The 25957-nt window shown below is 41.8% G+C and overlaps 1 protein-coding gene across 6 annotated transcripts in view; it reads left to right on the top strand.

Moving 5' to 3' along the window:
* The first annotated feature begins 21549 nt into the window (after positions 1 to 21549).
* LOC18426318 (NADH:ubiquinone oxidoreductase, 17.2kDa subunit) overlaps positions 21550 to 25957 on the top strand; it is a 34181-nt gene continuing 29773 nt past the window's right edge. For 2 of the 6 annotated variants that reach the window (XM_088859958.1, XM_088859962.1), the window contains exons 1-4: positions 21640 to 21778; positions 25037 to 25093; positions 25210 to 25271; positions 25466 to 25518. Coding sequence is in view for 3 of the 6 variants with exons in the window: in XM_011622158.3 (XP_011620460.1) it covers positions 21667 to 21778; positions 25037 to 25093; positions 25466 to 25518 (222 nt within the window). In the remaining 3 variants the exon portion in view is untranslated. Of the gene's footprint in view, positions 21779 to 24785; positions 24904 to 25036; positions 25094 to 25209; positions 25272 to 25465; positions 25519 to 25957 lie in introns of all 6 variants that reach the window. The other 4 variants (XM_011622159.3, XM_011622158.3, XM_011622160.3 and 1 more) reach the window with 4 other exon arrangements.

Below are 25957 nucleotides of genomic sequence, written 5' to 3'. Positions count from 1 at the left end.
ATTTGAAGATTCCTTATGTCGGCCATTTAAAAGATATCGTACCACCACCTGTCGATTATCTAGAAGAAGCCGTACCTCCACCGACACCACAGTACCTCCACCGACACCACAGTGCCTCCACCGATCCCACAGTGCCTCCACCGACATCACAGTGCCTCCACTAATACCATTCGTACCTCCAGTTGGCCACAGTAAATCACTACCTACCAACAAAGGTATTATTAAAGATGCGGACCTATACAAGTTGTTTAATAATCCTTTGGGTTTCGGACTCTATAAAAGGAGGAAGAAGTGCTCAGTGAAGAGTAGATCGGAAATCAGCCCTGAGCAAAGCTCTCTGCTTCCTCCATCCCTCATCTTCTCCTTCCCTCTTCTCCTTCCCTCTTCTCCTTCCCTCTTCTCTCTATGTATTTACTCTTACCTAGTTCTACATTGTAGATCTACCGGAAGTTGTACTTCTTTCAACTCTGTAAATACTCCAAGTAACTGTTTCTATACCCTATTTTGTACCTTTATGTTTCTGTAAAATAGATGAGCGACTGTAATCTCGGTTCTTTGCCTAGTTACTGCCCTGACGAATGGAAACTATTTCATAGTTTATGTATTTGCTCTCAGTAAGTCTTGTAATTTTCTATATTTCTATCCTGTTATCAATAAATGATTAGTTATTGTGAGTTATGCAAATAAAGTTTATCTTCAGCATTAAATTCGAGGTATTATACATACTAGTTGGATAATTTTAGACATATCTCCTTTCTCTGTATTTGTGATAATACTTGTTTTACTTTATCTAAAATTTGTTAGACTGTTTAGTTGATATATATATATATATATATATAAAGAAGCAAAGCACAATTTGCCATAATAGAAACTGATACAACACACAAATGAACTTACATAATAGGGAAGAGTGGAATGTAGAGGGCGGACTGCAAACAATAACTGGTAAAATACCACCAAATATACAGGAAACTTCTCAGAAAAAGAAAGAGAGAGAGAGAGAGAGAGAGAGAGTGACAACAGAAAGTAGACGACTTAAAGAGAATAGAGAACTCAAAGAGAGGGAAGCTCCAGAGTAAGTTCTCTATTCCTTCTCTCTAAGTCCTCTACTTTCTGTTTTTTTTCTCTCTCTTTCTGAAAAGTTTTCTGCTTATTTGGTGGTATGTCACCAGTTATTGTTTGCAGTCTTTCCTCTACAGCCCACTCTTCCCTATTATTTATTGTCTGTAGTTCATCCTCCATAGTCCACTCTTCCCTATTATGTACGTTCGTGTTTGTGTTTTACATGTGCTTATTTTGTATCAGTTTCTATTATGGAAGGTTGTGCTTTGCTTCTTTTAAGCTTGTGCTACTTTTGTTGTTTGTGCTTTGCTTCTTTTAAGCTTGTGCTTCTTTTGGTATCTGAGCAAAAGATCATGGAAAGTTAGAGTTATTTTGGTATAGTAACTTAGCTTAAGGAAGTTAAGTGACAAAGTGTCAAAAGACAAAGTCGCAGAGAGCCTAGAAGCATGTAAGTCCCAGAAGAGGCAAGGTAGGGGTTGTGTCTTGTTGACTCATCTTTCCGCTGGCTTGTCATAAGGCCGAATTAAGAAGTAGTTACTATCCTAATAGCAAATTTTTTGAGATCTTGGTCTCATATCTCTAATAGTACTATGTCATCATCATTTTCTAATTTACTAAGGGTTAATAATAGTACTGACGTAATTATTGAGGATATTGAAAAATGATTAAACAATTGGAATATACCAAAGGTACCGATTAAAGATGCATATCATAAAGGTACATTTAGTTTTAAGATTGATTATGTCATAAAAACTGTGGAAAAAATAATACCAATTAATGAGTCTCAGAATAGGTTCGAATTATTATCAAAACATATGCTAAATGAAAACATGAAGAAAAAACATAACTATATTCATATAGGATTAATACAAGTGGGTATCAAACCATTAATAAGAATGGGATTAAACAATTCAGTCTTCCTATGTCTAAGAGATTGCAGGCATAAGAGGTTTGCAGATTTCTTATTAGGAATCGTTGAGTCCAGCTTGAGTGACGAGCCAATATATTTTAACAGCTTTCCTAACTTCTCAATCTCATTAGTTGATAAAAGCATCCTAAAGGTTTTGAACTTGAGCCTTAAAACCCAAGGATTTAATATGGAAAGAGGTTCACAGAATCTAGCTAATATTTACAGAATTTGTTATAAAGCCATGATAACCATCTGTCCTTATTAAGAAATCCAACCTCATAGTTCCTAGGACCATCTCTTGGAATGAAACTAGACTACTTGAAAGGTGGAACCTGCAGGAGGAGGTTCCTCCTATATATATATATAGATATAGAGAGAGAGAGAGAGAGAGAGAGAGAGAGATTATCTAAAAGGTGGAACCTGCAGGAGGAGGTTCCTCTTATATATATATATATATATATATATATATATATATATATATATATATATATATATATATATATATATATATATATATATATATAAGAAAACTCTTCCCAACGCATATAGATAAAACAGTGATTTTGCCTACTTTCATCACCATCCAAACTTCATAGCACGGTCACAGTTGTGAGGTAGTGTTCCAATTTTTATTTTTTTTTACAACTCCAAATTACTTGAAATTTGGAGCGTGTGTACATCTTAGTGAGGTGCACCTAATAAAAATATAAAAAAATAATTCACAAAATATAAATTGACCAAAATACGCCCAAAACGTTTTGGGGGTATTTTGATCAATTTATGTTTTGTGAATTACTTTTTTCATATTTTTATTAGGTGCACCTCACTATTTCGATTAATAAAAAAAATGAAAATTGAAACACTACCAGACAACTGTGACCGTGCGATAAAGTTTGGATGATGATGAGGGTAGGTGAACTGTTCATTTTCTTCTATAGGCATTTTATAGTATCTTCCATATATATATATATATATATATATATATATATATATATATATATATATATATATATATATATATATATATATATATATATATATATAGGGTACGCTTTGTATGGAGCTGAGGTTCTAAATATTCAAAGTATAGCACACCTTCAAATAGTATCGAGAAATATGGTTTCAATAATGAAAATCTTTGTGATAGCCTTAAAAAATACTTTCAACTCTAATAATACAATTTAAAGCTCCAAAAACAGTGTAGATCGAGTAGATCTATGAAAACTTGAAAATCTTGAAAATTGACAGTCCAAAAATGCATTACAAGTTGCACTATTTTCAAAACTTGAAATCCATGTTTTCTCTCATGTCCATGCATCTTGATGTCGAGATGATCATGGTTGAACGCATTTTTCAGCACCTTGGTCCCCGATGCGGAATAAAGAGGAAGCAGGTCTATAAAGCCTACAAAATAGTGGAAATTTCGATAATCTCAGAATTGCCCCAAAACTAATCGAGATCTTCATCAGCACTCCAAAAGACCTTCTACCAAGTTTCATCACAATCAAACATGTCTAAGGCATTGAACACAAATGAACAATTTCGGAAAAATTGGCCCCTAAAATGGATCCCTTAACTAGAACTATACTTCTGGTACGACAAATTGCTATGAAACCACCACCATTGGATCCGGCACAGTCGAAAACCCCTATAGGTCAAGTTTTGGCTTAATCAGGCACTCCAAGACAAAGTTATAGTTAAAATACCGAAAAGGGGTAACCTGCACACTATTCCCATGTGGCCACCCGGCACTAATACACCATTAATGGTGGTTGTTATTATAATCACAAGCAGGGACATTTGGGGCATATATCTCATTCATTCTTAGTCGGATCATGCTGAAATTTGGTGAGCGTGTTTGTCTTGTCAAGACGAGCGATTCGATATGTGGTACGCTCCGTGACGATGCCTGAGCAGGGAGAAAAACTAAAGAGAAGTTATTGATCTGTGAAAAAAGTTGTCGAAAATTCAGCAGCAGCACACCCCACTCTGGTGGCCAAATCACGACGCTCACATACCCGATCGACACGAAACCAATTGCATTATGTACGAAAGGTCTGTGGTCATCTCTAGTCCAAATCCCACGTACGATGAGCGGTTGGATTTCACACACGAAGCCGTCAAAGCTGATGTAAATTCTGGCTGCTCAAGACGACGAAATCTTCATCTGGACACAAAATCAAACTGTGTTTGTTGCAACGTGATTGTCATGGCATGCTCAGTGTAATTCAGCGAAGAAATTACGAAGAAACATCAAGGAACGAACACACAATCGATCCAAAGTTTTGAAGATTCATCTAAAATTCAAGTCTCATGATCATGGCTTAAAAACACGATTCATGACTCGAAGTTGGTATCAAATCGATCGCCATGTCGAGCCCCACAAGAAAATAATCATCTTTCGATCAAACGGGCATCAAAACAACCTCGGATCAGTCATGGAAGATCACGCAAGTTCTCAGGCAGCAGTAGGGACTGTTTTGGAATTCTACACATTGTTAAGCAGGGGCAAAACTGTCTTTTTGCACCCATTTTTAGAATTTCTTTTATTTCAATTAAATTGTAATTATCTTCAATTCTAAGTAGGTTTTGGGCATACTTCCATGTTTTAGCCTAATTCTATATAAGCATGCAAAGCCAAATTGTAAAAGGACCTTCGGTTCATTTCACACAAGGATCAATAAAATTTCAATTTTTTTCTTAAGCGTGTGGGTACGTCTTGGAGAGAGAGAGAGGAGAGAGAAGAAAAGGGTCAATACCCTTCGATAAGGTAACTTTCTCTCTACTCCCCTCTTTCTCATCTCTATCTCTCTTTCTCTCTCTTATTCTCGTCTCTATCTTTCTTTCTCTATCTTCTTCTCATCTCTATCTCTCCTTCTCTCTCTTCTTCTCGTCTCTTTCTCTCTCTTCTTCTTCTCATCTCTATCTCTCTCTCTCTTCTTCTCATCTTTATCTCTCTCTGCTCCTCGTCTAACACAGTCGACGAAGTCTGGTGCTGAATGTATCTTCTCTTTCTTCATTGTTTGACACAGTCGGCGAAGCCTAGCGTCGATTGTAGCTTCTCTTTCTTCCTTGTCTAACACAGTCGACGAAGCCTAGCGTCGACCGTATCTTTTCTTTCTTCTATGTCTGATACAGTTGGTGAAGTCTAGCGCTAACTGTATCTTCTCTCTCTTCTTCTTTTGACACAGTCGACGAAGCCTAGTACCGACTGCATCCTCTCTTTCTTCTCTGTCTAACACAGTCGGTGAAGCCTAGCGCCGACTGCATCCTCTCTTTCTACTGTGTCTAACACGTTCGGCGAAGCCTAACGCTGACTGCATCTCTCTTCTTCTTCTAACACAGTCGGTGAAGCCTATCACCGACTGCATCTTCTCTCTCTTCTCTGTCTAACACAGTCAGAGAAACCTAGCACCGACTGCATTCTCTCTCTTCTTTGTCTGATACAACCGGCGATACTCAGTGTTGTGTCTTCTTCCTTGTCTTTCCCTAATACAACCGGGGATGCCTAACACCGTCTAGCGTTGTCTATGTTTTTCTCTTCTCTTATATTCTTCTCCTTCTTTCTTTCTCTTCCCCCTCCTTCGTTCTGTTCTCTTCTTCTCTTATCTTACTTCTTATTCTTTCTTTATGATCTTTCACTCTGTTATTCTTTCGTTTGATTAAAGGGGATCGAGATTAGCCCTTTTATAGTAGCACTGTCGTCTGACCGTAATGTTGTTGTGCCAGAACTATTGTGCCCTCTTTATTGCCACGGCAGTTTAACTATCGTGTCTAGCTGGTCAGTATCAGTATTGGCGTCTAGTAGTAATCATGTTGAGCCGGTCTGAGTTATCGAGCCCGTTTTACTACCACGTCAGGCCAATTACTCACTAGTTTACTCATTGCGCGGATCTTCTCACCTAGTCAAATTCTTCTCTCCCCCAATTTCCTTCTCTCATTTTTCTCTTCTTCTTTTGAATGTGCATGCTAAGGTACGGTCACCAAAGAGGAAAAGGTGAGGTCTTTGACCCACCTGCCTTATAATATTTGTCATATGTGTGTGATTGCAAAAAACAAGAGAATACAAGTCAAGAGAGGTGATTCCGAACTAGGTTTATTACTGAGGGGATTTCTTCGTGACCTAAGGGGCGCCCACACGAGCCAGCCTGAGTAAGTCCCGAACCCACCTTAAATTCCTCTCTCATGGTTGATAATACCTGCCCTTGTTCTCGAACAAGGTTCTCGAGAGAGCGATCTCAAAAAGTCCCGAATCTCCCCGAAACTCGAGAAGCGTGCTGCCCGATAGTCCAAGATCTTGAGGGCTAGATCGAGGCACCTAACCAGCTTGACGATTCCATTGGGGACTTACTACCCCTAAGTCAGATCGTTCTTGTTTGGCTAGTGTCTTCTTTTATTATTATCTGCTTTTATTATCTTCTCACACTTCACTTATGGCTTGCGGTTTTGTAACCTATTTATCCAGATCGGGGATTTTCTTATCCCCACATTTGCGAGTGTCCCTAGGGAATAAGTTCCTTCAACTTCGTTCCCAACCATCCTTTGGAGAAAAGACCCCTTGTCTAGCTCCCAGGCCCTAACCTAGATTGATGTGAGGCGAGACTTAAAGGTCCCTCACTCTCCATCCGCTCGCTCTAGTGGAACTTCCGCCAAGACACCTTGCATTGGCAGCACATCTAGCATGCACCCAGCCATCGACGAGTCACTTGTCAATCGTGTTCCTGAGCTACGTCGAAAGGCTGCCTAGTCCCTTTTTGTAAAAGGCAAGCAAGTTGTCATTGCTTCTATGGGTCGCCGCAAGGCTACACCCCACATTCCTGCACCACAACGAGTCTCTATCCTTAGAGGCTCAACACATAGGGGCGGAGACCCTGCGGTCTCTACCCCTCACACACACCATAAGGCTCGTGGGTCACCCACTCGAGCCACACCGCGGGGCAACCCTCCTATTACCTCGAGTCCGAATCCAGGATCAGACCTCCCAAGGCCAGGTCCTGTTCATGCTGATCACAAGCATTTCACTGCTCAGGGCAACACCGTCATTGTGCCAACCCGAGTACACAGGAGACGACCTCCTCGTCCTCTTACTCAGCACACATAAGCGCACCCTGTAAGGGGCAGGCCTCCACCTGCTCTCTTACAGACACTTGCTCGTGATTCTCGGCCTCCTAAGGCCGGACCACTTGCTCGAGCCGGGGCTGACCCCCAGGTCCCCCGAGATCCTTCTTCAAGAGGTGCACATGCGCCACCATCACATACAACCCCTCGCCTCAACTCAGGCCTCATCATGAGTCCACCATGCTCTTGTTTGCTCCTCCTTCTTTGAGCAAGCATCTTCATCCTTGGTACTCGAAGACCTTCCCCAAGGGCACCATCCTGAACTAGCCCTCTCATTTCGGTCATGTTTCTAGAGCCCACAAAAGAGCTTAGGGCAATGACCTGATGGAAGATTGAGTCCTTCATCCTCCCCAACCCATGATGACCCCAGTCCCTGGCCCTCATCCTTTGCCGCACCTGATGGAGACAGCTCTCTCTTGTACAAAAAGAACTGACCAGTTGCAGTCTCGATCACAGTTTTGGCTCAAGATCCATCAAAGCCTCAAAGCTAAGCGTGATAGAGGTCTGTAAATTCTAACCAAGGAAGTGACGAAGGCGGTCAGGATAATCAGCTCTGACGACCCTCTTCGCTTGATCCCTTCCACCCTCTTCAGATGACAAAGCTTGAAGAAGAAGACCATGAGCCCTGCACTGTGGTTAGTGTCGTAGAAAATGACCCAGCCACTCAGCAGCCATGGTCCTAGCACTCTCGAGAACTGGTCCTGACGCAATCGACATACAAGAGTCGAGTCCAGTCAGAGCACGCTGACCCCCTACTGACCGATCTACCATGCATGACCCGTCAAGTTCGCAAGCCCTCAACTACAACTAATGCTGATCTCCCTAGAGAAACAATCAGTGTAATGATTTTAAGCGAGCCTGGTGACGCGCAACAAGAGCGCATGAATAAGTTTGAGGATATGGTGCATGCGATGATGGAAAAGATCGATCGTATAGACACCGCACCCCAATTGGCTAACCATGAGGTCAATTCCCATCACTCTGATGATGCGCCTCCAAGGCAGCCCCTTCCCTCTGCCTCACAGGACAATTCTATCCCTCACCCCGTTTCTCAGGCAGACATCGATGCTATGGTGACCCATAGCCAAAAGAACAGACAAATCCCAAGAATACAGGGTGCGACACCTTATCAAAGATCGTACCCTTCATATATTGACCAGGTCCCGTTTCCCTCAGATTATAAGAAAAGGAAGTTTCCTCTATACAACGAAACCACGTCCCCCAACTAGCATATAGCCCACGTCCAGACAGCGTGCCGAGAAAAAGCGACTGATGGGAGACTCCTTCTCCGTCAATTCGTTGAGACCCTTGACTATCTAGCTTTTCAATGGTATGCTCGACTCCCTCCAAACGCGGTACATACATGGGAGGAAATGGAGAAATTATTCTATCAGTGCTTCTATGAGGTCGAGAGAGAGGTCCAAACTATTGAACTTCTCATCCTGACTCAAGACCCCAATGAGCCCATAAACTAGTTCATATCAAGATGGAGAAATTTGGCCGCTCGCCAATTCAAACTTATGTACGGAACATGCAACCTGAAATTGCACTACACGTTGAGGCCTCTAATCTGACTTTTATGTCGAAGCCGATCTCTAAATCAGTTTGTATAGAAAGTCTATCATGCCACCATGGCGGGTCATGCCAACCGCCTGCAAGTTCTAGAAATAATTGGGGCAATGGTAACCCTCAGACTAACACCCAGGGCAGCTAACAAAAAGGAGTAATCAGTGCAGCAGTCACAATCACTGATCCAAAGAAGGCGCCCTCCCAAACTTTGAACCTTTCCAAAGGGGTGAGCACATCAAGATAATGCCCCAGGCGATCAAGCAACAACAGTCGTACAATCGGGCACCCCCGCCAACAAATCTTAATCGGGATGAGTATTTCACCAGGCATAGGAAGAAGGTCTACCCCTTTGAGAAGGAATGGGTCCCTGCACTTTTCCGGTTATTATTGGAACAAAATATGATTCAGCATCCAGAAGCCAAGTTTTTTGAGCAAGTTGGCCTGGACACTCTAGGGAATTATTGTGCTTACCATCGAAGGATCAATCATCCCACAAACGATTGCTACACGCTAAAATATATCATCGATGCCCTGATTCAGAAGGGTCAGATAAAGCTTTATGACTTAAAGAAATCCTTCGAGGCAGTCAAAGCCTCCCATGTTGTAACAGTCCAAGAGGAAGATGAAATGCTTAGTATCCTTTACGCCTTCTTTGTTATAATGCTTCAGGAAGGCATAATTATGTTGAAGCCTGCAAGGCATCCTCGACACCTTGCTCGCAAAGAAAATGCGATAATGTTAGGAGTTTTACAACGTCCCAGTAAGTGATCCCCAAGCCACTGCTCCACTAGTTCAAGCGGACCTCCCAACACAAGACCTTCTCAATAACGATTCACACTCTGCTGAACCCTCGGCTTCTCAGTCATGGATAGTCCATCATGGGTGAAGCAGACTCAAGTCCTTAAGACGAGAAGCAGTTAGCTAAGCTAAGGTCGTTCACAAGCCTAGTGAGACAAATCAAACACCACCGCCGAAAACCAGAAGGAGACAGGCACCAAGGGTTGCTCGTCAAAGAAACAAGACGGCTCAACCATCAGTTGAGTAATAATTTCTCAGGTCCCTTCCCCCACTGCCAACCTTACTGGATTTTATCCCAAGCACAATCCTCCTTCCTTCTCATATCACTCTGGATTCTTTCATTTCCATGTAAAGATCATTTCCTTCATGAGTACATTCTCTTACTCCGCCAAATACATATACACCTTCATGAGCTTTGGCAATGTTATTGATCAATTCTATGATGAGTACTTTTTTACCCACTCTGGCTCTCCCGAATAGCCCAATTTTTCCTCCACGAGGAGGATGTCCTTGCGTCCTCTTCCACTCAAAGCATGTCCAATGAGGGCGACAACGTTAAAAGCACTCCCCGACTGTCTAAGCAAGGGAAATACCTAAAAGACCCCCTGCACATGTCTAACCCTGGTGATGACGCAAAAAGCTGCCTAGATCGGTCTGATGAGGGGGACAACCTTAAAAGTCCTCCACCTTCTAACCCTTCTCCTTCTTCTTCTTTTGTTTCTCATTCTTCTTCTTCTATGTCTCCTACAGGTACAACCCTGATATGTTCAGACCCTCAAGTCGTTGTTCACCGTCTCGACATTGATCCGACTGTCAAGTCGGTCAAACAAAAATAGAGAAGGTTCAGGCCTGACCTGGAGATGCAGATAAACTCCGAGGTGACCAAACTCAGACAAGCATGCTTCATTCATGAAGTCAAGTACTCGAAATGAATAGTAAATGTCGTTCCTGTCAAGAAAAAGAATGGCCAAATTAGGGTCTGCATAGACTTCCGTGACCTCAATACTGCCTGTCCTGAGGATGACTTCCCATTACTATTCACCGAGATGCTCATTGACTCAACGACTTACTGTCAAATCGTTTCCTTCATGGATGGGTACTCCGGGTATAACCAGATACGGATGGCACCTAAAGATGAAGAAGCCACTACATTCCTAATGCCAAAAGGGGTCTTCTGTTACACAATGATGCCTTTTGGATTAAAGAATGTTGGTGCCACATATCAGAGAGTAATGACGACCATCTTTAAAGACACAATTCATAAAGTAGTGGAGTGTTATGTAGATGATTTGGTGGTAAAATCCGAAGAGAGCGATGCTCACATGAAAGACCTTGAAAAGGTATTTGAGCGACTACGTCTTCATCAACTTAAAATGAACCCGCTAAAGTGCGCTTTTGGCATGCGGTCGGGAAAGTTCTTGCACTGTGAGAACTGCGCTCTCTTCAAGGGCAGGTGGCTTACATCCACAGGTTCATCTCAAATCTCTCAGGTCGCAGTAAACCCTTCACATACCTGTTAAAGAAGGATACCCCATTCATCTGGGATGAAGCATGTCAAGCAGCCCTTGATGACATCAAGCAATATTTACTCAACCCTCCAGTACTCTCTACACCAGTGCTGGGAAAGCCTCTCATCCAATACGTGACTGCTCTGGACGAGTCACTTGGGGCATAGTTGGCACAAAACAATGACGAGGGGAAAGAAACTGCATTATACTACCTCGGCCGCAGGATGCAAGGGGTTGAGAAGAATTATCCTCTTATAGAGAAGATGTGCTTGGCCTTAATCTTCGTGGTACAAAAACTCTGTCATTACTTGCTCGGTCATGAAGTGAAACTTATATCAAAAGCAAATTCTGTAAAGTTTCTCATGACATGCGCATGCCTGTCAGGACGTCTTGCTAAATGGGCATTATTGCTGATGGAATTTGACATCACATATGTCCCACAAAAGGCCATCAAGGTCCAAGCCCTCGCTGATTTTCTCGCAGCGCACCCCATACCGGTAGAGTCTCTATTATCAAGCGACCTCCCTGATGAAGAAGTATTTTGTACTGCGCTTGCTCACCCTTGGGAATTATACTTCAACGGAGCCTTCCAATCAGACCGAAGAGGCACTTGAGTCGTCTTCCTAACCTCGAAGGGAGGAGTATTGCCACTTTCTTTCTCTCTCACCGAAGCCGGTTCTCATAACGAGGCAGAATATCAGACCCTTATAATTGGGTTCGAGATAGCCTTTGATCTAGACTTGGAGCAGCTCAAGATCTATGGTGACTCTGACTTGGTTATCCGGTAGCTCAAAGGGATCTACGATATGAGAAAAGACACTCTCAAGCCTTATCACGTTACTACAAAATCGTATATGGCCCAGTTTGAGGACGTATCCCTAAGTCACATCCCCAGGAGGCTAAACTCGCAGGCTGACGCACTTGCAAAACTTGGTGCTACAATTCAATTGTCCTCATCAGGACCCACGCTTGTTTGGGTGGGAGAATGGAGACTCATTGAACTAAGAACTGAGGTCGACAAAGATGATGAGAGAAAAATCTTCTCTGAGTGGCCTCCTTATCCATTCAGAGCACTTCTATTAGCTAAAGAAGTAATTAACACTGAACAAGAGATGACACGGAGTCAAGGAGCTAGGGTTCGAAACCAAGAACCATAGTTCTTTGACCCAATATGCGCGAAAATTGAGTAGGTAGAAGATTGGAGAGAGCCCATCACTAATTTTCTAAAACATGGTAGCCTCTCGAAAGATTGGGCCGAACGCACCAGCATACGTTGAATGTCTACCAGGTATACCCTCCTTGAAGGATAGGCTCTCTTCAGGCGGTCATTTGACGGTATTCTTCTTAGATGTGTGGATGTGCAAGAAGCAAATACGATGTTGAAAGAAGTACACTCAGGCATTTGTGGACTACACCAGTCCGTCCTAAGCTCTATGAACGGATACGCAGATTGGGATATTACTGGCCTTCCATGGTTGATGATTCCCTAAACTATGCTAAAATGTGTCAGGTGTGCCAATTACACTCAAGCCTCGTTCACCAGCCCCCATAACCCTTACATCCTACAGTGGCATTGTGGCCCTTCTCACAATGGGGTATGGACATTGTAGGGCCTATTGTCCCTCCTTCGGCAATGGGTCATGTTTTCATTCTAGCTCTAACAGATTACTTCTCTAAGTGGGCTGAAGCGGTCCCACTTAAGCAAGTTCCTGGGACAACAGTGTCCGACTTCATTCGTCATCACATCATATATTGGTTCGGAGTGCCTGACAAGATCATATCTGACAATGGTCCCCAGTTTTGGAGCCACCATATAGATCGTTTGGTCAACCAGTTTGGTTTCGAATGGAGGTACTCGATTATGTACCACCCTCGGGTGATTAGTTGAGGCTTTCAATAAGACTATGTGCAACGTTTTACGAAAATCGGTATCAAAGACGAAAAAGAACTGGCAAGAGAAGCTTCCTGAAGCATTATGGGCTCATCATACTACTACGCGAAATGCTACTGATTCCACTCCTTATTCTCTGGTCTATGGGGATGAAGCAGTTTTACTTCTCGAGATTCAAATCCCTTCACAGCGAGTCGTTATTCACCAAGGAATAACCGAAGACGAGAGAGTCAACTCCGGTATCAAGAATTGGATGCACTCGATGAAAAGAGGCTAGAGGCTCAGCAGAACCTTGAACTCAACCAAGGGAGAATGAAAAGGGCTTTTGACAAGTCCGTTAAGGTCCGCTCATTCGCTCGTGGCGATCTAGTTCTAGCTGTCAAGGGGCCTATTATTATGCATGACCGGTGCAAAGGGAAGTTCGAAAGTGGGAAGGTCCCTTTATAGTTAAAAAGGTCTCGCCAAATGGAGCCTACATACTGGCACATCCTGAGGGAGAGGAGGCAATGTCCCCCATCAATGGGCGATACCTAAAGAAGTACTATCCGTGATGAATATTCAAAGAAAAGGGACTCAATGCAAAAGTATGCAAGATAGTCCAAACAAATTTTAACTCTTTTTATTGCAGTAAAAACGAATTATATGTTACAAGCTAAAAAACCCATTATTAGGGAGATTATAAGTCTCTCGCATCTGAGGAAAAGAAAACATTTGCCACCAAAGGTGTTGCTTTGGCATCTGAGGATAAGATGACGGTTACAAACCAAAACCTGTCGAATCTAAGGAAAAGAAAACATTTGCCACCAAAGGTGTTGCTTTGGCATCTGAGGATAAGATGACGGTTACAAACCAAAACCTGTAGTATTGCTCTTGCATTTGAGGATAAGAGGATGGATACAGACCGAAAACAAATGCCAGCCCCATGAAGAAGAAGCAAAGAAGCAAAACCACTTAAAGAAGTTATAGCTTCAATTCATCTGACGAGTACCTCCAGCGACAACGGTTATAGGCCAGAAGAAGAAGCCAACCATTTCTGAGTTAGATTCAATTCATCTAACGAGTAAGAGGATGGTTACAGGCTGAAAGACAAAGCAAAACCACTAAGAGAAGTTAGCTTCAATTCATCCGACATGTATATCAAACATACAAGCCAAAGATCTCATCTAACGTGTATATCAAACATACAAGGCAGAATTCATTCGACGTGTGTATCAAACATACAAGGCAGGCTGCTCTGGTAAGGAACTGGCCTATGATGGAGTGCATACCCTTTTCACAGTGGATGCCCTTCCACAGAACAATATGGACTTCACTGTTGTGTTGGAGGACTTGGCTTCCAACAGGTATCACAAGCTATCCCTTACCATCATTCACCACCCTTTGTCGGCCCATGTTAGTGCCACACATGAACAACGTCGCACGTAGTTCATCACCGAGCACAACAATTCTCGCTTGTAACTTATTGCCACATGCGATCAACACTGTGCGTGTCATGAAGTGCCACATGCGCTGATGAGCGCCGTCTGAAGCCAGCGCCGGTTGCGTCGTCCAAAGGCCGATGCTGGCTGCACTCCCAACTCCTAACGCCGACTACCTTTCTTGAGAATCAACGTCAGATGTGTCAGCGCCAGTTATGCCTCTAACCATTAGTGATGGCTGTGTCAACACCGGCTGTGTCAAGGCCGGCTGTGTCAAGGCCGGCTGTGTCAACACCGGCTGGGCTTCTGTTAGCGCCGACTCTGTCGTGACTGTTCGCCTCCCGAGACTCTTTATTTTCAAAGCTCGAGTCTCTTTGCCTCCTTAATGGTTGCACAATTCCCAAGGGAAACCGTTCACCTCCTACGATGGTTCACCTCCTATGACCATTTGTTGCCCTCAATGGTCCACCTTTTGCGACGGTCCACCTCTCGCAATCGTTCACCTGCTCTGCGACGGTTCACATACGGTGACCATTCGTTTTCCCTGGCCCTTCGGTTTCTCTCCAGAACTTCTGCACTTTGGTTGTAGAGTCACCCAAATACTGTCGGGAAACCTTTGCAAATGGCCAACAACATCGGGAAACCACTTAAAACCATCGAAAAACTCCTAAGACTTGCAAAAATTCCCACTACTGCACTTCCTGCCTCTCCTACCCTCAAAATACCACCGGAGTTCTTCTGCTTCCTAGGATGCCCACTGCCACTCCAACCCGCAAAACCTTAGCCCAAAACTCTTTGTTCTCCTGGAAAATTCCCTAGAGAACTCTCTTTTCTCGCTCCCTTTTCCTACATCTTCACCAATCCTCAATAAAGTTTTTGCTCGCTGAAACCTTCCCTGCAAAACCCTTGCTGCTTGTCGGAGTTTCTACCTAGAATCCTCTGCTCAATGTTAAAATTTTTGTTTAATTTTTTTTAACTTTGGTGGAAAGTGAAGGAAAATGGGGTTTTACCCCCTTATATAGCCAACACTACCCTCAAATGCTCCTCACAAACTTGGAATCCCAATCGCGTCCAAGGAAAGCTAAACGACGATGAGCCGGGTAGGGCTTTGACACGATGCCCGAGCCAAGTCTCATCGCCACCTGTAAAATCCCCAACAAAAAAGCAAGCTAGATCGGGTCGGGCTCGGGTTGTGGCTCGAATATTAATCCATACCCAGCACCGGCTACATGGTCGAAGGTACCTAACGCCGACTGTGTTTCAACAACCACAGCGCCGGCTGCATGCTTGACACTCAATGCTAGTTGAGTTCAAGCACGTGCCAAACATCTAGCGCTAGATGTGTTCAAGCACATGCCAAACATCTAGCGCTGGATGTGTTCAAGCACATGTCAAACGTCTAGTGCTGACTGTATTTTTTTTAAATAATCTAATGTCGGCTTTATTTTTAACCTTCTAGCGTCGGCTGACTGGTTAAGAAGCAGTGTTGGCTATCTTCAGCGTCAGTTGCGTTTTCAAAGACTTAACCACGGTTGAGTGCTCAAGAAATAATGGTTGCTGATCCTGACGTCGGCTGTATTTTAAACAACCTATTGCCGCCTACTACAGGCCAAAGCCGTGTGTGTCCTATCATTATCCCAAGTGATGTTACACCTTGACTCTGACCTATTATCCCCGGCAATCAATCAAACTCAAGTCATGACTTCTCATTCCCAATAAGAGAGCTATACACATACTATTATCCGCAGTAGAGTTAGGGTTGTTTTTACTGCTGCAATCCCCAATGCTCTACACTTAGTCATTCTATCCTTAAGGAGATAAAAGACCATATTCGTCCCCATTTCCCCAAAAAGGTCGGCTTTCCTATTTTGTCCCCAGGGAGTCAGATTGCTTCCCCATGGGGTCTCACTTACATGGCGACCCAAGCCTTGGTCGTGCCACATGACCTTAAACTACGTAGCCTTGGTCTGTGCCGCATGACCTTAAACTCCATAGCCTTGGTCCATGCCGCATGACCTTAAATTGCATAGCCTTGATCCATTCCGCATGACCTTAAACTGTATAGCCTTGATCTGCACTGCATGACCTTAAACTGCACAGCCCTGGTCTAGTTGCATGACCCTAAAACTGCATGGTCCAAACTATACAACCATAAACTATAGCGGAGGTCTAGTTGCACGACATTAAACTGCACAGTCTAAGCTCTATGGCTTTAAACCATAGTACATGTCCTAAGCGCATGATGTTAAAAGGCTTCGCACTACAGTCCAAACTATATGACCTTAAATTGTAGCGGAGATCTAGTTGCGCGACCTTAAACTTCATGGTCCTAGTTGCAGAACTCTAAACTGCATAACCATGGTCCAAGCTATAAAACTCTAAACCATAGTGCATGTCCTAGCCGCATGATGATAAACTGATTTGCACAGGTCCAGGAGACATGATTTTGAATTTGCCCTCACATACACGCACACACCTTTTTGCATGCATCTTCATGCACGTCTTCCCTAACTGACCCAAACATGTGCGTGTACCACCTTCACTACCTCCTCAGTGAGCCCATTCATTCCATTATTTTCCATCATTCCCCTAGTGAGTCTCACTCGCGCTCACAAAACGGCGAACCATCCCACCACCTATACTCGTCATAAGATAGTGGGTCACCACTTTCCACATTTCATCCATACATCATTCATCTTTCATAGGTAGCCTTCACAAAAAAATAATGAAACAACGGGCATGGTGTATACCTTAATAAGGGAACACCATGAGTAAAAATGACGGACGGGCATGGTCATGAAACCATGAGTAAAAGAGTTTTGTGAATAAAAACCAGGCACGGTGAAAACCCGAAAGGACATCGTGAGTAAAAATTGAAGAATAAGGGTGGACATGACCGAAATGTCATGGGTAAAAGAGCCCCAAATAAAAAACGTTGGTGAAAACCGTCTCTAAGGCACCACTTCCCAAGTTCAAGTGAAAATCAGCAAAGAATGCTTGGACCAATAAAAAGGTTGTTGCAACACTCACCTCAGCAGGCGGCTTCAGCCCTCACTCAAATAAAAATCCCTGGTGTTACACTACCAAAATCCAAAAATATGAGCTCTAAGGAAAAGATTCCGACAGCCTGAGTCCAGTTGCAAAAAGGACTGGAAAGACAGGATACTCGCCAAGATGGCAAGACAAGTCTCATGAAGAAGAACATCATTCCCATGAGGTCACGAAATGCACTCCAAGATGCTAGAGATGCCCCAATAAGGCTAAGTCAACCATGACTTTGGAGCGGCAATCAGATGATTGTCGTAGCTGCAAAGTAGTGGGTAGGGGTGGTTGTACCCAAAGCTGGTCATCTCGATAAACTGAGGTACCCTACTCGTCAAGGAATAACTGGTCAGTCATGACTTTGGAGCAGTAATCAGATGATTGTCGTAGCAGCAAAGTAGTGGGTAGGAGTGGTTGTACCCAAAGCTGGTCACCTCGATAAACTGAGGTACCCTACTCGCCAAGGAATGACTGATGCATATAGAAGACTACGCCGATGTAAGGCTCTTCAACATACCATTCATAAAATCCTCAAAACATGGCTCAACACCAGAACTCAGACTAAATGGGAACAATGCCCTTCGGCATGACACTCAATTGTCAGATGGGCTTGATTCTGACTGATGAGGTCCATACAAATCATAAGCTTCATAATCACAAATAATCCACACGAGGGTGAGGACGTCGACAAGATCCCTAAAAAAAGTCTTTTTTCCCCTTAAAGTCTCCACGGACGTACCCACGAACAATGCATCCCTACGTCTAAGCATCCTAGTTGCACCATTGCATGAATCTCCTCGGCGTTCATGTCATCTTGGGGCTAGGAAGAAAAAATTAATAAAGCCGAATAAAAGTTTTCGAATGTTGTCCTTCTCTCGAACCGCAACATTTGGCGGAGCAAGCTGTTTGAACGCATTTTTCAGCACCTTGGTCCCCGACAAGGAATAAAGAGGAAGCAGGTCAATGAAGCCTACAAAATAGTGGAAATTCTGATAGTCTCAGAATTTCCCCAGAACTGATCAAGATCTTCATCAATACTTCAAAAAGCCACCTGCCAAGTTTCATCGTGATTAGACATGTCTAAGGCAGTGAACACAACAAAACAATTTCAGAAAAATTGGCCTCTAGCACCCTAAAATAGACCCCATAACTAGAACTATACTTTTGGTCAGTCAAATTATTGTGGGACCATCACCATTGGATCCGGCATGGTCGAAAACCCTTATGGATCAGATTTCGGCTTAATCGAGCACTCTGGGACAAAATTATGGGTAAAATACCGAAAAGGGGTAGGCCGCACACGATTCCCGTGTGGCCACCTGGCACTAAAACACCATTAAAGGTGGTTGTTTTTACAGTCACGGGTAGTGATTTTTGGGATCAATATCTCATTCGTTCCAAGTTGGATCGTGCTCAAATTTGGTGAGCGTGTTCGTCTCGTCAAGACGAGCGGTTCAATATGTAGTATGCCCCGTGACGATGCTCGAACAGGGGGAAAAACTAGAGAGAAGTTGTTGATCCGTAAAGAAAGCCCCACTCCGACAGCCAAATCATGATGCTCGCATACCCGATCAACACGAAACCAATTGCATTATATACGTAATGTTCGTGGCCATCTCTGATCCGAACCCCCATATACGATGAATGGTTGGATTTCAAACAAGAAGGCATCAAAGCTGCTATAAATTTCGGCCGTCGGATTTCAACATTCTGGCCAAAAACTTAAGACGACGGAATCTTCATCTAAACATGAAATCAAGCTGCATGTATTGCAACGTGATTGTAACAGCAAGCTCAGTGTGATTCAGTGAAGAAATCACGAAGAAACATCAAGGAACGAATACACAATCGAGCCAAAGTTTTCAAGATTCATCCAAAACTCAAGTCTCATGATCATGGCTTAAAAACATGATTCATGGCTCAAAGTTGGTATCAACCGATCGCCATGCCGAGCCCCACAAGAAAATAATCATCTTTCAATCAAACGGGCATCAGAATAACCCCGGATCAGTCATGGAAGATCACACAAGTTCTCGGGCTGCAGTAGGGGCTGTTTTGGAATTCCACACATTATTAGGCAGGGGCAAAACAGTCTATTTGCACCCATTTTTAGAATTTCTTTTAATTCAATTAAATTGTAATTATCTTTAATTCTAGGTAGTTTTTGGGCGTACACCCATGTTTTAGCCCAATTCTATATAAGCATGCAAAGCCAAATTGTAAAAAGACTTTCGGTTCATTTCACACAAGGATCAATAAAACTTCAATTTCTTCTTAAGCTCGTGGGTGCGTCTTGGAGAGAGAGAAGAAAATGGCTGATACCCTTCAGTAAGGTAGCTTTCTCTCTTCTCCTCTCTTTCTCATCTCTATCTCTCTTTTTATCTTCTTCTCGTCTCTATCTTTCTCTCTCTCTCTTCTTCTCATCTCTATCTCTCTCTTCTTCTCATCTCTATCTCTCTCTCTCTTCTTTTTATCTTTATCTCTCTCTGCCCCTCGTCTAATACAATCAGCGAAGCTTAGCATCGAATGTATCTTCTCTTTTTTCTCTGTCTGACACAGTCAGTGAATCCTAGCTCCGATTGTGTCTTCTCTTTCTTCCTTGTCTAACACAGTCAGTGAGCCCTAGTGCCGACTGTATCTTCTCTTTCTTCTCTGTCTGATACGGTTGGTGAAGCCTAGCACCCACTGTGTCTTCTCTCTCTTCTTCTTCTAACACAATTGGCGAAGCCTAGCGCGGACTGCATCCTCTCTTTCTTCTTTGTCTAACACAATCGGCAAAGCCTAGCGCCACTGCATCCTTTTTTTATTCTATGTCTAACACAATCGGTGAAGCCTAGCTCCAACTGCATCTTCTGTCTCTTGTTCTTCGAACATGGTTGGTGAAGCCTAGCGCCGACTGCATCTTCTTGCTCTTCTCCGTCTAACACAGTCGGCGAAGCCTAACACTGACTGTATTCTCTCTCTCTTCTTTGTCTAATACAGCCGACGATGCTCAGTGCCGACTATGTCTTCTTCCTTGTCCTTGCCTAATACAACCTGAAATGCCTAACACCGTCTGGCGTCGTCTGTGATTTTCTCTTCTCTCATATTCTTCTCCTTCTTTCTTTCTCTTCCCCCTACTTCTTTATGCTCTCTTCTTCTCTTATCTTGCTTTATATTCTTTCTTTATGATCTTTCATTCTGTTATTCTTTCGTTTGATTAAGAGGGTTCAAGATTAGCCCTTTAATGGTAGCCCTGTAGTCTTGCCGTAATGTTGTTGTGCCAGAACTACTGTGCTATCTTTATTGCCACGACTGATTAACTATCATGTCTAGCTGGTCAGTATCAGTAATGACGTCTAGTAGTAATCCTGTTGAGCCGGTCTGAGTTACCGAGCTTGTTTTACTACCCCGTCAGGCCAATTACTTATCAGTTTAGTCATTGTGTTGATCTCCTCGCCTAGTCAAATTCTTCTCTCCTCCATTTTCCTTCTCTCATTTTTCTCTTCTTCTTTTGAATGTGCATGCTTGTGTACGTTCACTAAAGAGGAAAGGTGAGGTCTTTGACCCACCTGTCTTATAATATTTGCCATATATGTGTGATTGCAGAAAACATGAGAATACAAGCTAAAAGAGGGGATTTCGAACCAGTTTTATTACTGGAGCTCGTGTCTTCATTTCCAGAGCAACCTTTTGCATTGCTGGAGCGTGTGTCTTCATTGCTGGAACAGTTTTATTACTGGAGCGCGTGTCTTCATTGCCAGAGCAACCTTTTGCATTGATGGAGCGTGTGTCTTCATTGCTAGAACGACCTTTTGCATTGCCAGAGCGCATGTCTTCATTGTCGGAGCGACCCTCTGCATTGCTGAAGCGCGTGTCTTCATTGCTGGAACGACCTTCTGTATTGTGGGAGCGCGTATCTTCATTGTCGGAGAGTCTTCGAATTGCTAAAGCATGTGGGTAAAACGTATAGGAAGAGAGTAGTCATGGGTAAAATTCACTAGGAGAGAGAGGGGGTATTTGCGAGGAAAGGTGGTTGTGGGAAAAAAAATGAAGAGAAAGGTTAGCTGAAAGTTTAGTTGCATAGAGAGTATACTTGAGGCCTATCAGGGTATTTCGCTGTAGGCAATTTTTAAGTCGTTTCCCAATATATATATATATATATATATATATATATATATATATATATATATGCACACGATCGAGAGAAAGAATATTGATTTGTATTAAGTTGAAGCCTATTGAGTTGAGTTTGGGCAATATGATTGGCAACCATATTCACTAGATCATGGCTGTGATAAGTTGTGTGGATTTTTCTCCAATGCAGAATGTGGGTATGGTGTTAGGACAGATGTAGTTTTAGTGGCAAAAATGTCCAAGTGGGTTTCGAAGATTAAGGGGCTCTTCTCCTCTCGAACTCTGGCTGGGGTTGATAAGGCTGGTAATCGATACTTCTCTAGAACAGAACAAATTGATGGCATGAGTGAGTCTTCTCCTCTTCTGATTATATTTGCATATTTTGGATTTTTGCCTCTGTGATTTATTGTTTAAGGTTACTTATTCTGTTTCCCTTCTCACTTTGAGAAACTTATTTTCTGCGTATGTCCAAAACAATTAGAGGATTGTTTTAAAGAAATTTCTTAATGAAAAATACGACGAAAATGTTTGTTCACAGAAGCGGAACATATCTACAGAAATGACGAATTGAAGAATTTCACTTTAGGACGCTTGCAAGCATTTGATGTGTCTCTCAGTGCTCAATTGTTCATTTTGTCAGTAGTTATTTAGTAAACTGGATTCAAATCACAATCTCAAAGTTATAACGACAAAACACTTTCAAGGTTGGCTATTATATGAAGATCAAATCGTTGTATGTGTTTAAGGATTTCCATATAACTATACGCCATAGTGAAATTCCTATTCGAAGGTGTCGTTGAAACCAATTACTCACTTCATCTGACGGTCCTAACCATATAAGCTTCCATTTGTCTCCCTATCTTGGACTATGCTTGGCTGCTTCAATTTCTCTTAATTGCATTGGTAACCTATTTTGGATCTTGAGAAATTGTTACAAAGTATCATGGTGGTGCAATTTTTTGAGTTTCCTCTAATTGAACAGTTTATGTAAAATTTTGTAGATAAAATTTTTGTAAATAAAATCTTGTATATAAAATTTTGTAGATTCCCCTGGGGATTATACTCCATTTTCTAAATCATTGAAATTACCAGTGGTTAGAAAAATGACTCTGCCAAGGTACACGGCCCTTGTTCAAGGTGAGTTACTCAACTCCAAGTAACTTGCTTGAGTCGAGCCTGAGTTAAAAAAAATAAACATAAAGACCAAAAAGCAAGTAAGCGGGCATGCTACCCAAGAAGCCATTTGATCACTTTTGACTCAAGACATATTCATATAGTAAACTATACATGCATGAGTGCACAACACACTCGGGTGAAACTTGCCTCCCCTATAGGATGGGGCCGAGTAAGTCGTCATAGTCTGTGCGAGCTCGGCCGTGTCCTGGTACACTGGAAGTCACCATTGCCAATCAAAATACAGAGAAAAAAGAAAGGTTTCATGGTGTTGCTTGCCTTTTACACATCTAAATATCATAATTAAGATGTCTGCATCTAGAAGGCTAAGATTGTAGATTAAAACCTAGCAAAAGAAAATCTTTTGATAATATTGAGAAATCTTTTTAATAATATTGAGAAATCTTTTTAATAATATTGAGAAATCCATTTATAGGTGGAACAAATTTGGATTTGCTGTGAAGATTTGATAAAGCAAGGGTATACCAAATTGCCATCAGACTTCATCTGAAATGTGTAGGATCACTTGTACCTCGTTGGCTGTTTCCAGGAGGTAGAGGGACTTTTGTCATGTAGAACTTGCACCTCTTCTTGCATATCCATTGAGATTTAGCATCCTATTTATTAGATGATTGAATGATAGATTATCCTAGCATGCTACAAAGGAAGAGTAGGTTAGTTTTCCATTAGGAATGGATGGCTGACTATATTTACAAACTGAACTAGAGTGCAAAGTGTCAACAAAGTTGATAGCTGAATATTTGGAGATACCTTGAGCTGAACTGCCTATTATCTTCTCTGATGAACCTTGGGTGGCTAAGGATCAATGAGGTGTAAAATTTAAATGGAGAGATAAGGATGGGACTGAACCTTCGAAGAATAAAACCGTAAAAGGAAAAGAAAACCTCTAAACATGATCGACAAAAAGGAAAAGTTGACCAAAAATCCATGAAAGTTGATAAGAGATACTTAAAAGTCTTTTTTGTATATTACAAGCCTTGTCCTCATTTCACTTCAAGAAGATAATGAGTAATGACACAAATTTAGGAAAACATTGGGCATATTACCTAAATAAGTCTTAAATTATCTCTTGTGATTTGTCTTTTTAATTGATGAGAAAAGAAGTTTCTTATATCATTAACCAATCAAGTTTGGCTCCTTCTGGCCTTAGTTTGAAAAGTGAAAACTATACAAATAGATAAAGTTTTTGCAATTATCATGTGAGTTCCTTAAAAGAACAAGATAACAAGGTTGTGTGGTTTTTTTTTTTTTAATTTTATGTATCCTCTCATAAATGTGGATGCATACAGTCTAGAGTAGAATATGCTCTATGACTGCTATATCTTTGGGATCGATATACTTCAGTGATTCTGAGTGAGGAAAACGGTTATAGAAATTGATGAGCCTGACTTTTTCCTTTGTTGTTAATGGTTATCTCAATAATAGATGTTATGTATATTAGTGAATACATTAGAGAGGAAACCTCGAAAGCGAGGGATTGACAAATAATACCCTTCTCGATGAAAGAGTCAATTGATAAGTCAGTCCTTGCCGATGCACTCACACATGAGAGCCAGGTAGTGTTTGGAAAAGTTGTCACTGTACTTACAGCGTCCTGGTATCTGTCAAGCTTTCCTTATAAGGGGAAACCTTATAGGAGTTCGATGATAGCTCATTGGAAGATGACTTCACTTTTAGGAACTACAGGAAGGCAAATTGGGCTCTTAGTCAATTTTCTACCCATGCTTTTATCTTCTATAACTCACATGGCCTTGTCTATATCTCTCTATGTACTGACATTGTGTTGGGGATCTATAATGCATGGATGAGGCTTTGTACACAGCTAAAACACCAAATTTTGTATTTTACATACTTTTTTGAAGTATCCTTTTTGAACTACCCAGCATGGTTGCGGCACCCATTTCAAAGTATCCATGCATTCTTGGTTAGGACCCGTCTGTCCTTCTCTTTAAATAGGTGCATCTCTTATAATATGTGTTTCTTTGGACACATTTGGAACTATGCATAAGCCTAAGGTAATTGCCCCTTTTTTGATGTATGTAACACATACATGGTCCGTGTAGGCCCATATCAAAGAAAAAAAGAAAAAAAGGAAGAAAAAGAAATGCTAAAATCTTTCTTCCCTTTATCCTACTGAGCTCTAGTGTTCAACATGGCAGTGTACTGGGTTTCTCCATAAATATGAGCTCTCAGGAACTATTATCTGATGGATGGATGTATTTGATTTGGGTCGACCATATATTTGCATGGTAGAAATAGCAGATTTGCATGCCAAAGGTGAAGTAGTTTGCTTTCTTATTTGAAATTGTATATAAGAAATCTTTTCTATTATGGAAACAGGCTGAGGTATTTTTGTATTTACCACTAACCTAGTAGATTTTGCTTTACATCAAATTTGTTATCTCACCAGTGAAAGAAAAGAGAATCGTGATATTTAAAGGCGAAGAGGATCCTACTAGCCTTCCTGGTAACTTTACTTGCTTCATTTATATACTTTCACTGCGTCTCCCATTAGGTACCTGAACAATTTTTTTGTTTTTATATTTATAAACTAAATCATGGTCGGGATTGATTTGTGGTTAGGACTTGTCCATCTGTTCCAGACAGTGTGCATGAGTGCATTTTAAAAAGCCATGTGTTTGATGGTATGATTTTCTATATTGTCTGGAATATAAGGAAGACATTAGAACATCTCTTCTTTTTTTTCTGTTTCGAACTTATGCCTCCAATGGGACTGAAAGTGTCTCTGAAAATATTCAATTGAGGGTAGGCAATCTTTTTTTTTCCTTTTATTTGAATTCCAGTACTCATACTGTTGTTATTTTGTGGCACAAAATAGTTGAATGGATATGTTGGTTGAGTGGGCAAAGGAAGAAGGCTCCAACTCCTGAGGTATAGCAGATATTTGGTAACTAAAATTGCAAGTTATAACTAAATTAAAGTTTTACTAATGGCACAGCGAATTCCTTTTCCCCTTTTTTTTTTTTTAATATCGATTGATGGCACTCGATATTTGTGTATGTTGTGTAAAAGCCACTTCAAACAGTGCAACCATGAACCCGAGATTTATATGGAAAAAATGATTTACTGGTCTAGATATTATTCATGAGTACTCACATATTTAATCTGTTGTTAGAATATGTGATGTGGAGAATGTGAAATCTGAAGTGACATTGAGCCTTGACTTCTCTCTAGCTTCTATTGCTTTTCCATGCTTGTTTGTGTTTTCAAACTTATCACCAACTAAATTTGTGGGACAAAATTATAAGAGAAACAGCAAATAAAGAAATTAAACAGTAGAATAGCATTATCTCTTTTGTTAAGTTGTTTG

The sequence above is a fragment of the Amborella trichopoda genome, chromosome 2, assembly GCF_054954075.1.
Source record: "Amborella trichopoda isolate Santa Cruz 75 chromosome 2, AtrichopodaSantaCruz75HAP2 v2.0, whole genome shotgun sequence".
In the NCBI taxonomy this organism is placed as follows: domain Eukaryota; kingdom Viridiplantae; phylum Streptophyta; class Magnoliopsida; order Amborellales; family Amborellaceae; genus Amborella; species Amborella trichopoda.
The sequence above is the reverse complement of the archived record's forward strand: the minus strand, read 5'-3'. Positions and strand labels throughout refer to the sequence as shown.